Source organism: Danio aesculapii, chromosome 18 (assembly GCF_903798145.1).
Source record: "Danio aesculapii chromosome 18, fDanAes4.1, whole genome shotgun sequence".
Lineage (NCBI taxonomy): Eukaryota > Metazoa > Chordata > Actinopteri > Cypriniformes > Danionidae > Danio > Danio aesculapii.
Window position 1 is genome coordinate 28,544,280 of NC_079452.1, and position 12,282 is coordinate 28,556,561.

Genomic DNA, 12,282 nt, shown 5'->3' on the forward strand with positions numbered 1-12,282 from the left:
CAATAAAGTACTTTTCTGTTTAGGACTTTTATTTTTTCTTTTACATATTTGCCATTAAGCAGATGTGTAGTTTTTAAAAAGTTATTTATATAAGTTATTCATATAAAAACAAACATACAAACAAATGAATTCTGTCTATACAATATAAAAAGTACAAAGAAAATGAGGCAAAGCTACAGGCAATAATAAATGTAAAAAACAAAGAAAAGGATAAAACAGAAAATATAAAGAGAAAGTATAATACAGTGAATTTTACATTTTTACTCTGATGGTCATGGGACAAAAAACAACATGTTTACCGTATATTTAAAATAATAAACACATTCAATATCACAAATCTTAAAAAACTCTGCAAAAAATATTATAATAAAAAAACAACAAACGTATTTTACAACTATGGAAACAAAAGACCACTTAAAAAGCTTTAGTTTCCCTGGATTTACATAATTTCACATAATTTTACATAATTCACCCCAGAGATACCAAATTATATTTCATTTATAAATTTTTCTGAAGTTAAAACTTTGGTTCTGTGTGTAATATTTGTGTTTTACTCTAAGCCAATGACGTTGCACAAGCAGGGCATTCTAGGTTCCTATTGGCTAGAACAAGTGTCAGTCAAGTTGGTTCAGAAAAGGCTAGAGAAAAATGATGAACAAGGAAGCTTGTGTGAGATGCTCTATGAGAGCGCTATGCTTTATGTGAAGTTGATATAAAAAAAATCGTTGTTGAAAGCCTGAGAGTGGTCTACTATTCAACATACACAACACTGTGTGGTCTAAAACGGACTATAAACATAATACAGTTTTATTTGTTTTCAAGAGTTCATACTTAAGAGCGTAGCAGTGGGTAGCACGATCGCCTCACAGCAAGAAAGTCGCTGGTTCGAGCTCTGGGTGGGTCAGTTGGCATTTCTGTGTGGAGTTTACATGTTCTCCCCATGTTGTGTGGGTTTCCTCCGGGTGCTCCGGTTTCCCCCACAGTCCAAACACATGCGCTATAGAGGGGAATTGAATAAACTAAATTGGCCGTAGTGTATGAGTGTGTGAATGAGAGTGTGTGGATGTTTCCCAGTACTGGGTCGCAGCATTAAAGGGCATCCGCTGTGTCAAACATATGCTGGATAAGTTGGTGGTTCATTCCGCTCTGGCAATCTCTGATGAATAAAGGGACTGAAGGAAAATGAATGAAATGAATGAGTTCACACTTAGCTGATGATTGATAATAAAGTGTGCTTGCATGCTGTCCCGGGAAGGAGCCGTGAGCTCAGAAGATCCTTGAGCCCAGGGCTCCCTCCCGTTTTATCGGGAGACAGAGTCTGAGATCAGGTAGGTCTTTAGAGCCCCCTCGAATTTGTTCACTCGGCCTATTCCTTGATTATTAGGAGTTGCCATGGCAGAATGAACCACCAACTATACCAGCATATGGCTATGCGGTGAATGCCCAGTACCAAAACACGTATATACTGTGCCAATTTGGTTTATTTAATTCACTTACACTGCATGTCTTTGGACTGTGGGAGGAAACCGGAGTACCTGGGAGAAACCCACGCGAGCACGGGGAGAACATGCAAACTCTACACATAAATCTCAACTGGCCCAGCCAGGACTCAAACCAGCGACCTTCTTGCTGTGAGGCGACAGTGGTAACCACTGAGCCACCGTGCCACCCTGTCCTGGATTAATCTAGAAAAGAAGGGGAGGAGTAGTGGTGGATGGGGGGATGCTTCGAGGCGAAGATGTCTAAGGTAAGACAATCTGTTTATTTATGTGCGTTTGGAGTCGTCTGATTGGTAAATCATATCATAACTAAAGCTGGACCAGCCGTGGTCAATCATAAGCTTGTGATCCTCTCGAAATTGGTTAATAATTAAGCTTCACTCATGTGCAAAAACCAAAAAAACTCTGAAGCGTTTTTTATTTTATTATAATAATGATTTCAGTGCTTCCATGTCAAAAACCAGAACTGTCCACACTGGATCAATTCAAATCAATTCTAATGGCAATTCAATCCATGTAAGGTTTGGTTTCAATAGAGGTGACCAAATCAATTGTTCATCTAATGGATGCAAAAGTGTTGGGCTTTGAGTATCACCCTTCCAGCTGCTGTTACCCACCCTGGTGTCATTAACAGCATAAACCCCAACAGAACCATCCTCAAACCCCACATACACAATCAAATCCTTGGACAGGGCTAAAACAGAGGGCATCTTGCACAAATAAAACCTTCCAATGGTTTCCCCATCAGTCAAACGTACGGCTACTAACATTGGTTTCTCGTGGAGATCACAGGATAAATTACGGCACACTAGAGAAGAGTAACACGCGTAGACCACATATTGACCAGAAACACCGACAGTGGTTTGCAAAACATGTCCTTCAGTTCTCAAAGAACACAGTTTGCTGTTGGAGAAGTTTACAATGTTTATTGTGCATTCAGATATGGATAGGATGGCATACCCCCCATCTGATGAGAAACCAAAGATTTCAGGTTGGCACAACAAGGAATCTGGCAGCTGGATTTGATGACAAGTCGTATCCTCAGTTAACTTCCAGGAGTACAAAGCACCTGAAGCTAAAGCTACAATCACAAAATCCGGATGATCCAGCACAGAATGGAAAGCAACCACATCTGACTGGTCTGAGCACGAGAAGCATTTGTTTACATTACCAGACCACAGGCTAGCAGCCAAGAGATTTCCATTGTTAACACCTAAAAGGAAGGTGCCTTCAGGTGAAATGTTGGCATTTCTGAGATGAAGATGAATGCTGCAAATACTGTGTCCACTTTGTAGTTTCCACACCCTTGCTGAACCTTTCTCTGACATAGCAACTCCAAAGTTTCCCTTGGGTGTTATTAGAACCTTATATGCTTGGCTACCAGAGATTCTGTAAGTATTTTCTCCATTGCAGGTCTCCCAGACATATATGTCTCCATCTGCAACACTTACAAGGTAGTTTCCATCTCCAGAGATGCACATAGACTTCACAGAACCTTGGTGAAGAAACCGACCTTCTACTTTGCCACTTGAAACTGCCCACTTCCACACATGTTTGGAGCCATCCGCCGAATAACAGCTTCCTCCATGAGATCCAACAGCCACGATGATCGTCACCCTTTTTCCAGATTTTGGTGCCAACGCAGAAGCCCTAATGAGATCCATGTCCCAAACAAGAACACCTACACTTGTTATTGCCGCCAAGTAAGTGGTCCCACATTTCAGAAGTTTAATATCTTGACAGTTCCCAGTGTCCAGACTTAACACACACTGTCCAGAGGTACAATTCCAGACCAGCAGAAATGGGCAATTGCACAGCAAAGCAAGAATGAAGTGTGAGTTTTGATCCATTATGGCTTGCTTAAATGTTTTGCCCCTTGGGGGATTGAACTGATCGAGTATCTCAGTTTGATCGAGGTCAATGAGCTGAATTTGTTGCTTTTTGCATATGAGAAGTATGTTTTCTCCTTTGTAATCTGTGTTCAAAACCTCCCCCCGGATTCTACAATGGTTTTCGCAAATCAGAACTGGTTCTGTTATCATTTCAAGATCCCAAGCAAAAACATCTCCTGCTTGATCTACACATGATATTGCCTCATCACTTTCAGTAAGAATAATCACAATTAGCGGCATACTTTTCAGACAAGTGAAAGTGGCCAGAAGCTGTCCATTGGGCCAGTCGAATATTGTCACAGAACCTTCATTTTGTCCACAGTAAATGGTATTTCCTTCCCCGGAACATGACACACAGGTTATTTCATAAGTGCAGCACAGTTGGGTGCGCTCCTCCCTATCAACAAATACATTAACAACGTTTTGTCCTCTCCACCACACAAATAAATTTTCACCCGATGCCAAGACACCCTCAAGAATTGTGCTGTCATGGTTTTCTGCATGTTGGATTTTAATTTCTAGAGGCTGTGTTTTAACAACTGCATCCCACAAGACAAGTTTACCACAACAACTGCTCAGAAGGAATGTGTTCCCAGAGCTACAGACACTTGTGAACTTTAGATTAGTGGACTGGGTTAATTTAAAGCCTTCACATGTACCTACATTACAAACCCAAGCAGCCCTGTTGTCTAGTAAAACTACCACAGCACCACAGTGCGATCCAGCTGACTGCATGATTTGTGAAACCATTGAATCTTGCAGTGTACTTTGGGAATAAGGTACTGAAGGAACTGAAGGCAACACAGTACTCATTCCACATTTTAAGCTCATACCTTCTACTCTTGCAGGATTCACACACTCCTCTAAACTAGGAAAGACACTCAGAAAAGGAAGGAGCTTGGCTTGCAAGACTGTTTGAAGATCAGCAGGGTTGTTTTTTAGCAGACAAGCTGAAGATCTCAAGATGACCTGGACGAGCTGAAGTTCCCTGGGAAAAATCAACTGAGATGTCTTCTCAAGCCACAAATACAGTTCATCATCTAGCATTGCTCGTAACATTTCCTGGAGATATTCTTGAGAAATCATTTGGTTGCCAAGTTCCTCAATTCTCCCACTTTTCAGCAAATGAAAAGAGAGTCTGTGGAGTTTCCTCAAATTGGGATGTCTTGGTGTACGCATGGGGGTAGAGACATAGAAAGGTTGGGAAAAGATCCAAGGTTGACTAGGTACTTGTCTGTCAATGTAAGTATTCTGTGGGACATCTGAGGAGCTTTGCATTTGCATGTCTTTGGTTATTATAAGAGGCTTTTTTGTGCCATTTGCCCAAGAGCCGCTGAAGTAGTCCGACAACACATGGTGTATCTTTAGACACATTTCCTCTGAGCACAGGTACTGCTTGCATACAACCAAAGGGAAGTGTCTGTTTACCCAAGAAAGAGTTTGTGTGCCTAAAATGTTCCTCAGCACTAGAAATCCTGTCAGGTCTGAAAGAAGACTTTCCACAGACATTTCAGGGACTCTGAATGTGGCTGGTACAAGTTCGTCTTGTGGAAGAAAAGATGCAAGAACTTCATCATCACAAGACAGAACATCTGTCAACTCAGCTGTAGTCATGCCATACCTGGCCAAGGTAAGATAGCTTAATGCTTTGGAGACTAAAGCTTTCCCATGCTTCCTCTCCATATGATCAAACATCAGAACAATGTTATTGTGGACCTCTAAATCGAGTGTTTCCTCAGTAATCTCAAACTCTGAGTTCCAGCGGACTGCCTGTCTGTAAAGAAGATCCATGTATAGTGGGACAGTGCATTTCTTTAAAGCCTCATTTACATATACCTGTTGTCCAGAGGTGATTTTTCTGTTGGACTCCTGAAGAAGTGTCGTTAGTAGCTGGTTACAGCTTTTAGTATCTACTTGTCGCAACTCACAGAATAGGGCTGACTCTGGGTAATACTTCTTCAGGGCAGCAAGAAAGGCAGGCTTGTTTGTAGATACAGAAATAAGAAGCTTTACATTTGGAGCTAATGCTTTAGGAAGGCAAGTCAAGTCTGGTTGTCCATCAGTCTTTGGCAGCTGGTCAAGACCATCTATGATTATCACCAGAGGATTCTTGGATGGTGATCTCGAAGTCAGGAGTCTTTTAAAGTTTTCTTTTAGCTGAAAGATGTTGCTGATATTGGTATTACTTGAGTCGACTCTTTCACATATGTCTTTGAGCAGCTGTCTGAGGGAGTTGTTGACATCTATGAAGTAGACATGTATCTCGGGATCCAGATTCTTCAACCATACAGATGCCTAATAACACAAAAGTCCTATTGAATGTCATCGAATATATTACCAAATATAAACAATCCCAAACATAGCTAATATTGCAATCAGAAAGATTTTTTTCAAAAGATACCTGTCTTGCGCAGTGAGCCAGAAGCACAGTTTTGCCTGAGTATGGTCCACCATTAAGAATGAAGGGAAATAAAGTATTTTTTCCTTCTAGGTAGGATTTGACATGTTCGACTTCCGCCCGTTCAATTCTGTAAAGAGAAGAAAAGATCCGACACAGATCTTTCTCTGCAAATTTATCAACTGTAACAGTCCTTTTGTTTAACACAGTATGGTCAATGAGTCTCTTAAGATCCACGTTTAGCTGCTCACACAGACCAACACCAAAGTCCAGCCTCATCTCAGATGTGTAACATTGCAGACGATTGCATTTTGTGGTGGTGCAATACACCACAGCTTTATGTGATGCAACCAAGCTAGGCAGAAAGTGATCTCGGAGCTGGGATAGTCGGTGCAACTGGTCTTCTTTCTCTGGGGGGATTGTGTTTTCCTTCATTGGGACAGTTATTTTATGAACATAGCAGACACATCTTGCAATATCCTCACTGGAATGCCCTTCATATGCATAACGGAGGTCGTTTTCTAGAGCTGGAATAAAAATAAACAAATTAGACCACTTTGATTTGGAATATGTAGCAATTAGACCTTTTCTAGTACAGATTTGTCCTACCGCAGTCCTGGAGGACCACTGCCCTGTGTAATTTAGCTCCAATGTGCCACAACACCTTTCCGGAGGTTACCAGTATGACTAGTAATGCTCCAGACAACTCAAAATAGGGATTTTTCTATTTCCTACTCAGAAATAATGTTTTGAATGTTGCTTTTATGACTGTGACACACAATTGACTGGAATGCATTGAGGTCGGAAGTGGAATATTTCACTGCTGAAATTGCCAGCTCCAACTGTGGAGCATAAGACCTTTGCTTTATCCAAAATCTAATTTATCTCATTCACATTTCCTTACTTTAATCCACTAATATAGTCCACTTGTATGAGTGAATGAAAAGAAGTGAGTAAATTTGAGTTGCACCAGAAGAAATGCCGTTTTGTTTGTGGTTAGAAGGATTAGATTTCAACTTATTGGTCAGACCCTATTATAGTTATTTAACACCTAGTGAGCTGTCTTTTAGAAATAAAACTAAGTATTTTGATTTCTATGATTACACAAATGTTCATTGAACAATGAAATACTGAATTATTTAGAAACTTACACAATAGGATTCTTCTGTGGATGCCATCTTGTGGTCAGATGTGGAAATTCATTAGGCGTGCAAATGTGATCAATTAAGTCACAGGTGTCAAAGTCAATTCCTGGAGGGCTGCAGCTGTGTATACATTCTTGCTCCAACCCTAATCAAACACAACTGATGCAAATAATCAAGGTGTACAAGACTCTTTTGAACACCTCGATAATTTGGATGAGCTGTGTTTGATTAGGGTTGGAGCAAAACTGCGCAGAGCTGCGGCCCTCAAGGAACTAACTTTGACACCTGTGAATTGAGTGCACTTCAGAATGTCCACAATGGTTTTGAACACCACTACAAATGGCTGCTTCCTCAAATAGTGCACTATTCAAGAGTATTAGTGGGTATTTTTGTATACAGTCCTTTTATAGCTGGTTCAGATGTTCTCAATTGGGTTTGAAGGTAAACTCTGCAGGACAAGAACAACTCTGGACACCCATGAATTTGACTTAGTGATCATTTTCTTCAGCAGATTGTCCTTCAACAATGACATTTGTATCAACCTGAACTGAATCAGGTGTAATTCTAACTAGAAGTAATTATCCAAAAATGACTCCACTACCTGTCTTATATGCTGAATGTCCAACAAACTGAAAAATGACTGTTTATTCCTTTCCAGTCCATCCATGTAGAGTAGCTTTTACACATTTTATAAAGCAATATATAAATATAATTGATTTGACTTGACTTACCTGACAGGAAATATTTTTGTGCTTTGTCATGTGTCATAGTCCCCTCCTGAATACACTGGTTCACAGCATCATGGAGGATCCTCCTCACCTCTGGAAAAACCTTGCACCAGTTTTTCTCCTCAGTTGGATTCTCTTGCTAATGACAAAACATTAAGAACTTTATCTAAATGTTAAATATGCTACGTCATTTTACATAAAAAAGTACTATATATTTTTAAGGTAAGTGGTTGCAAACAATGTATATGGGCTGAATTTAAACAAACAACTTCAATTTATTAATTCATTAATTTTCCTTCGGCTTAGTCCCTGTATTCATCAGGGTGGAATGAACCGCCAACTTATCCAGTATATGTTTTACACAGCAAATGACTTTCCAGCCACAACACAGTACTGAGAAACACACAAACACACTCATTCACACACCACTCATACACTATTGCCAATTTAGTTGATCCAATTCCCCTATAGCGCAATTGTGTTTGGACTTTGGGGGAAACCGGAGCACCCGGAGGAAACCCACACCAACACGGGGAGAACATGTAGACACACACAGAAATGCCAACTGGCCATGTCGGGACTTGAACCATCAACCTTCTTGCTATGAGGCAATCGTGCTAACCACTAAGCCTCGATTTAGTAATGTTCAACTTATTTTGATTGTTTGAATTCAGCCCACGTAAATTGTTTGCAACCACTTACCATAAAAAAGTAGTAAATCTAATTAATCATTTTGTTCAGTGTAGAAGAGTGCGTTACTTACCTGGACACTGGTTTGTTTACATTGTCCTGAAGGCTCAAGTATACAGAATGAGGGAGGAATGGTATTTTCATCTCTCCGGTAGCATTTCTCCAGAACGTCAGTTTTAAAGCCCATGCGCTGGCATACCTGGAGAATATGCTGGAACTCTGAGGCCTCGACCTGCTCAGGTAAACAAGCATCTCCATATTGTTCACCCACCAACCCCTGAAATGAGCAACAAAAACTGAGGCAAATTTAACACCAAATAATATGGTGTCATACAGACATGCTAATGACAGTCAACTGTATATCTATATGTGCTTTAATAAGTTCGGGACAGTATGGAAAATGCAAATAAAAAAGTAGCAAATTCTAAATTTACTTTGACACTGCAGACATTACAACAAACATTATTTAATGTGAAAATTTCCTTTTTTTCTTCTTTTTTTTTTCCAGTTTTGGTTCTTGCAACATATTTCAAAAAAAGTTGGAGCAGTAAAGCATTTACCACTTTGTAATTTTGCCATTACTTTTCACTTAATAGACAAGTGATGAAGTGTTTCAGGTGTAATTTTGTCAAATTCTTTCTGTACCAAGTCTTAAGGTGGGCAACAGTACGGGGTCTTAGTTGGTGGATTTTGCACTTCAAAATGCGCCACACATTCTCTATTCATGACAGGTCGGGACTGCAGGCAGGCCAGTCAAGTACCTATGTCCTCTTCCACCATAGCAAGGACTTTGTAACATGTGCAGAATGTGGTTTGGCATTGTCTTGTTGAAAAATCCATGGGCGTCCTTGGAAAAGAAGGCAGCATATTGTGCTCCAAAATCTTTATGTACTCAACATTAACGGTGCATCTCAGAAGTGCAAGTTACCTTTGCCAAGGGCACTAACACAACGCCATACCATGACAGCCCCTGGCTTTTGGACTTGTTGCTGGTGTTGTTTGGATGATCCTCTTTGGTCCAGAGCACACAGTGTCCATTTCTCTCAAAAATACCGGAAACACTGAAAAACTGATTACTAGCCCTAAACTGCTCCTGTCCCAACTTTTTTTGGAACGTGTTGCAGGTTTTTTATTTGTGTTCTCCATACTGTCCCAACTCTTTCTGATTTGCGGCTGTGGATGGATGATTGGATGGATGGATGGATGGAAAGACACATAGATAGATAGACGGATAGATAGAAAGACGGATAGATAGATAGATAGACGGATAGATAGACAGACAGATAGACAGATATACAGACAGACAGACAGACAGACGAACAGACAGACAGACGGACAGACAGAAGGATAGACGGATAGATGGACAGATAGACAGATAGACAGATAGATAGATAGATTGATAGATAGATAGATAGATAGATAGATAGATAGATAGATAGATAGATAGATAGATAGATAGATAGATAGATAGATAGATAGATAGATAGATAGATAGATAGATAGATAGATAGATAGATAGATAGATAGACAGACAGATAGACAGATATACAGACAGACAGACAGATAGACGGACAGACAGACAGACGGACAGACAGACGGACAGACAGACGGATAGACGGACAGATAGATAGATAGATAGATAGATAGATAGATAGATAGATAGATAGATAGATAGATAGATAGATAGATAGATAGATAGATAGATAGATAGATAGATAGACAGACAGACAGACAGACAGACAGACGGATAGACAGACGGATAGACAGATGGATAGATAGATAGATAGATAGATAGATAGATAGATAGATAGATAGATAGATAGATAGATAGATAGATAGATAGATAGACAGACAGACGGACGGACGGACGGACGGACGGACGGACGGATAGATAGAGGGATAGATAGACGGACGGACGGACGGACGGACGGACGGATGGACGGGCAGACAGATAGATAGATAGATAGATAGATAGATAGATAGATAGATAGATAGATAGATAGATAGACAGACAGACGGACGGACGGACGGACGGACGGACGGACGGATGGATAGATAGATAGATGGATAGATAGATAGACGGATAGATAGATAGACTGATGGATGGAAAGACGGACGGACGGACGGATAGATAGATAGATAGATAGATAGATAGATAGATAGATAGATAGATAGATAGATAGATAGATAGATAGATAGATAGATAGATAGATAGATAGATAGATAGATAGATAGACGGACGGACGGACGGACGGATGGATGGACGGATGGATGGATGGATGGATGGACGGATAGATAGATAGATAGATAGATAGATAGATAGATAGATAGATAGATAGATAGATAGATAGATAGATAGATAGATAGATAGATAGATAGATAGATAGATAGATAGATAGATAGATAGATGGAACGACAGACAGACGGACGGACGGACGGACGGACGGACAGACAGACAGATAGATAGACGGACGGACGGACGGACAGACAGACAGACAGACAGACAGATAGATAGATAGATAGATAGATAGATAGATAAATAGATAGATAGATAGACGGACGGACGGACGGACGGATGGATGGACGGATAGATAGACGGATGGATAGACAGATAGACAGATAGATAGATAGATAGATAGATAGATAGATAGATAGATAGATAGATAGATAGATAGATAGATAGATAGATAGATAGATAGATAGATAGATAGATAGATACTAAAGATGACAGACAGATACTGAAGGTGATATTTAGATAGGTAGATGGATAGACAGACGGACAGATAGATAGATCAATATCCCTCTGTGTATTTTTGTTGTTTAGTAAACTATGAATGATAAATACTAAAAAATGTACCAAAAATATGTTATTTTACGTAATAAATCCCATAAAATTACATGTTTTATTTTGTGTAATAAACTAAACAACACATACGGAAGAAAAAACTATTAGCAACTGTTGAAGAGTGAGGGGTTATAGAGCAGAAATAGTTCATTTATTAACAATATATTTTATCACTCTCAGTTAATAAAGCAGTTTCTTTACATTTACACACACAGCTACATCTACACTGAGTGAAAAGTTGTTGGTTTTTTTTACCACAAAGAACGAATGTAGAGAATTATTCCAGCAGTTCTCCAGTATCTGCAGTCGCTCCTGCTGCGTAGGCCAGTTTTTGGGATCTGTGGCTTCATACGGGTCAATAACCTGTAGACAGGATGGGTCCACACAGTTATTGATCGCATATTTTTACAAACTGCATTCTGTCTCCCACCACAGACAAGACAAGACATCTGTCCCAAACTACTGTATTAGCCAAAACAACCACAGACACAGCAGATCAACAAGCTTCCAGAGAGCAGTGTTAACAATAATATCGCAGTCGGTCTTTTGTCATTTGCACAATTAAAAATGCATGATGTTTAGCTTTGGAGCGGCCTGCTAAATGCTCCATGTTCCCGCGAAAGAAATCAGCATCATTTATTCATGTTGATGGATTAAAACACAATCGCTCGGGCCACAAATCATTTGTTATCATCATCTGGAAGGGAGACAAAACAACCGTCCTTCTTCAGAGTTAGACTGTTAGGTTTGCTTACTCTGAAGTCGAGTCCGTATGTGGATCTGCAGTATTCCCTCAGTCTGGGGAAAACTCTCTGCCTCATTAACCTCCTCTCAACCACAGATTCTGTAAAACATCAGCCAATATTTCAATTGGGATTTAAATTTTATCCGGCAACGCAGTGGCGCAGTGGTAGTGCTGTCGCCTCACAGCAAGAAGGTTGCTGGTTCGAGCCTCGGCTGGGTCAGTTGGCGTTTCTGTGTGGAGTTTGCATGTTCTCCCTGCGTTTGCGTGGGTTTCCCCCACAGTCCAAAGACATGCAGTACAGGTGAATTGGGTAGGCTAAATTGTCCGTAGTGTACGAGTG

The 12,282-nt window shown here is 40.2% G+C and overlaps 1 protein-coding gene across 1 annotated transcript; it reads right to left on the minus strand.

Annotated features, from left to right (window-relative positions):
* Positions 1-1,950: 1,950 nt before the first annotated feature.
* Positions 1,951-12,033, minus strand: LOC130245780 (NACHT and WD repeat domain-containing protein 2). Its single transcript, XM_056478544.1, has 6 exons — positions 11,953-12,033; positions 11,453-11,560; positions 8,426-8,629; positions 7,666-7,801; positions 5,793-6,316; positions 1,951-5,686 (listed from the first exon to the last, which is right to left on the minus strand). Exons 1-6 carry the CDS (start codon positions 12,016-12,018, stop codon positions 1,985-1,987), a joined length of 4,740 nt encoding a protein of 1,579 aa, XP_056334519.1. The 5' UTR covers positions 12,019-12,033; the 3' UTR covers positions 1,951-1,984.
* Between the last annotated feature and the right edge of the window lie 249 nt (positions 12,034-12,282).

Bases quoted from the DNA above. Each gene is read 5' to 3' on its own strand.
- LOC130245780 (XM_056478544.1), bottom strand. From the start codon at position 12,018: ATGAGGCAGAGAGTTTTCCCCAGACTGAGGGAATACTGCAGATCCACA. The intron at 11,561-11,952 runs GTAAGCAAACCT...TCCTGTCTACAG, and splicing joins CATACGGACTCGACTTCAGA to GTTATTGACCCGTATGAAGC. The intron at 7,802-8,425 runs GTAAGTAACGCA...TTTTGTCATTAG, and splicing joins GTAAACAAACCAGTGTCCAG to CAAGAGAATCCAACTGAGGA.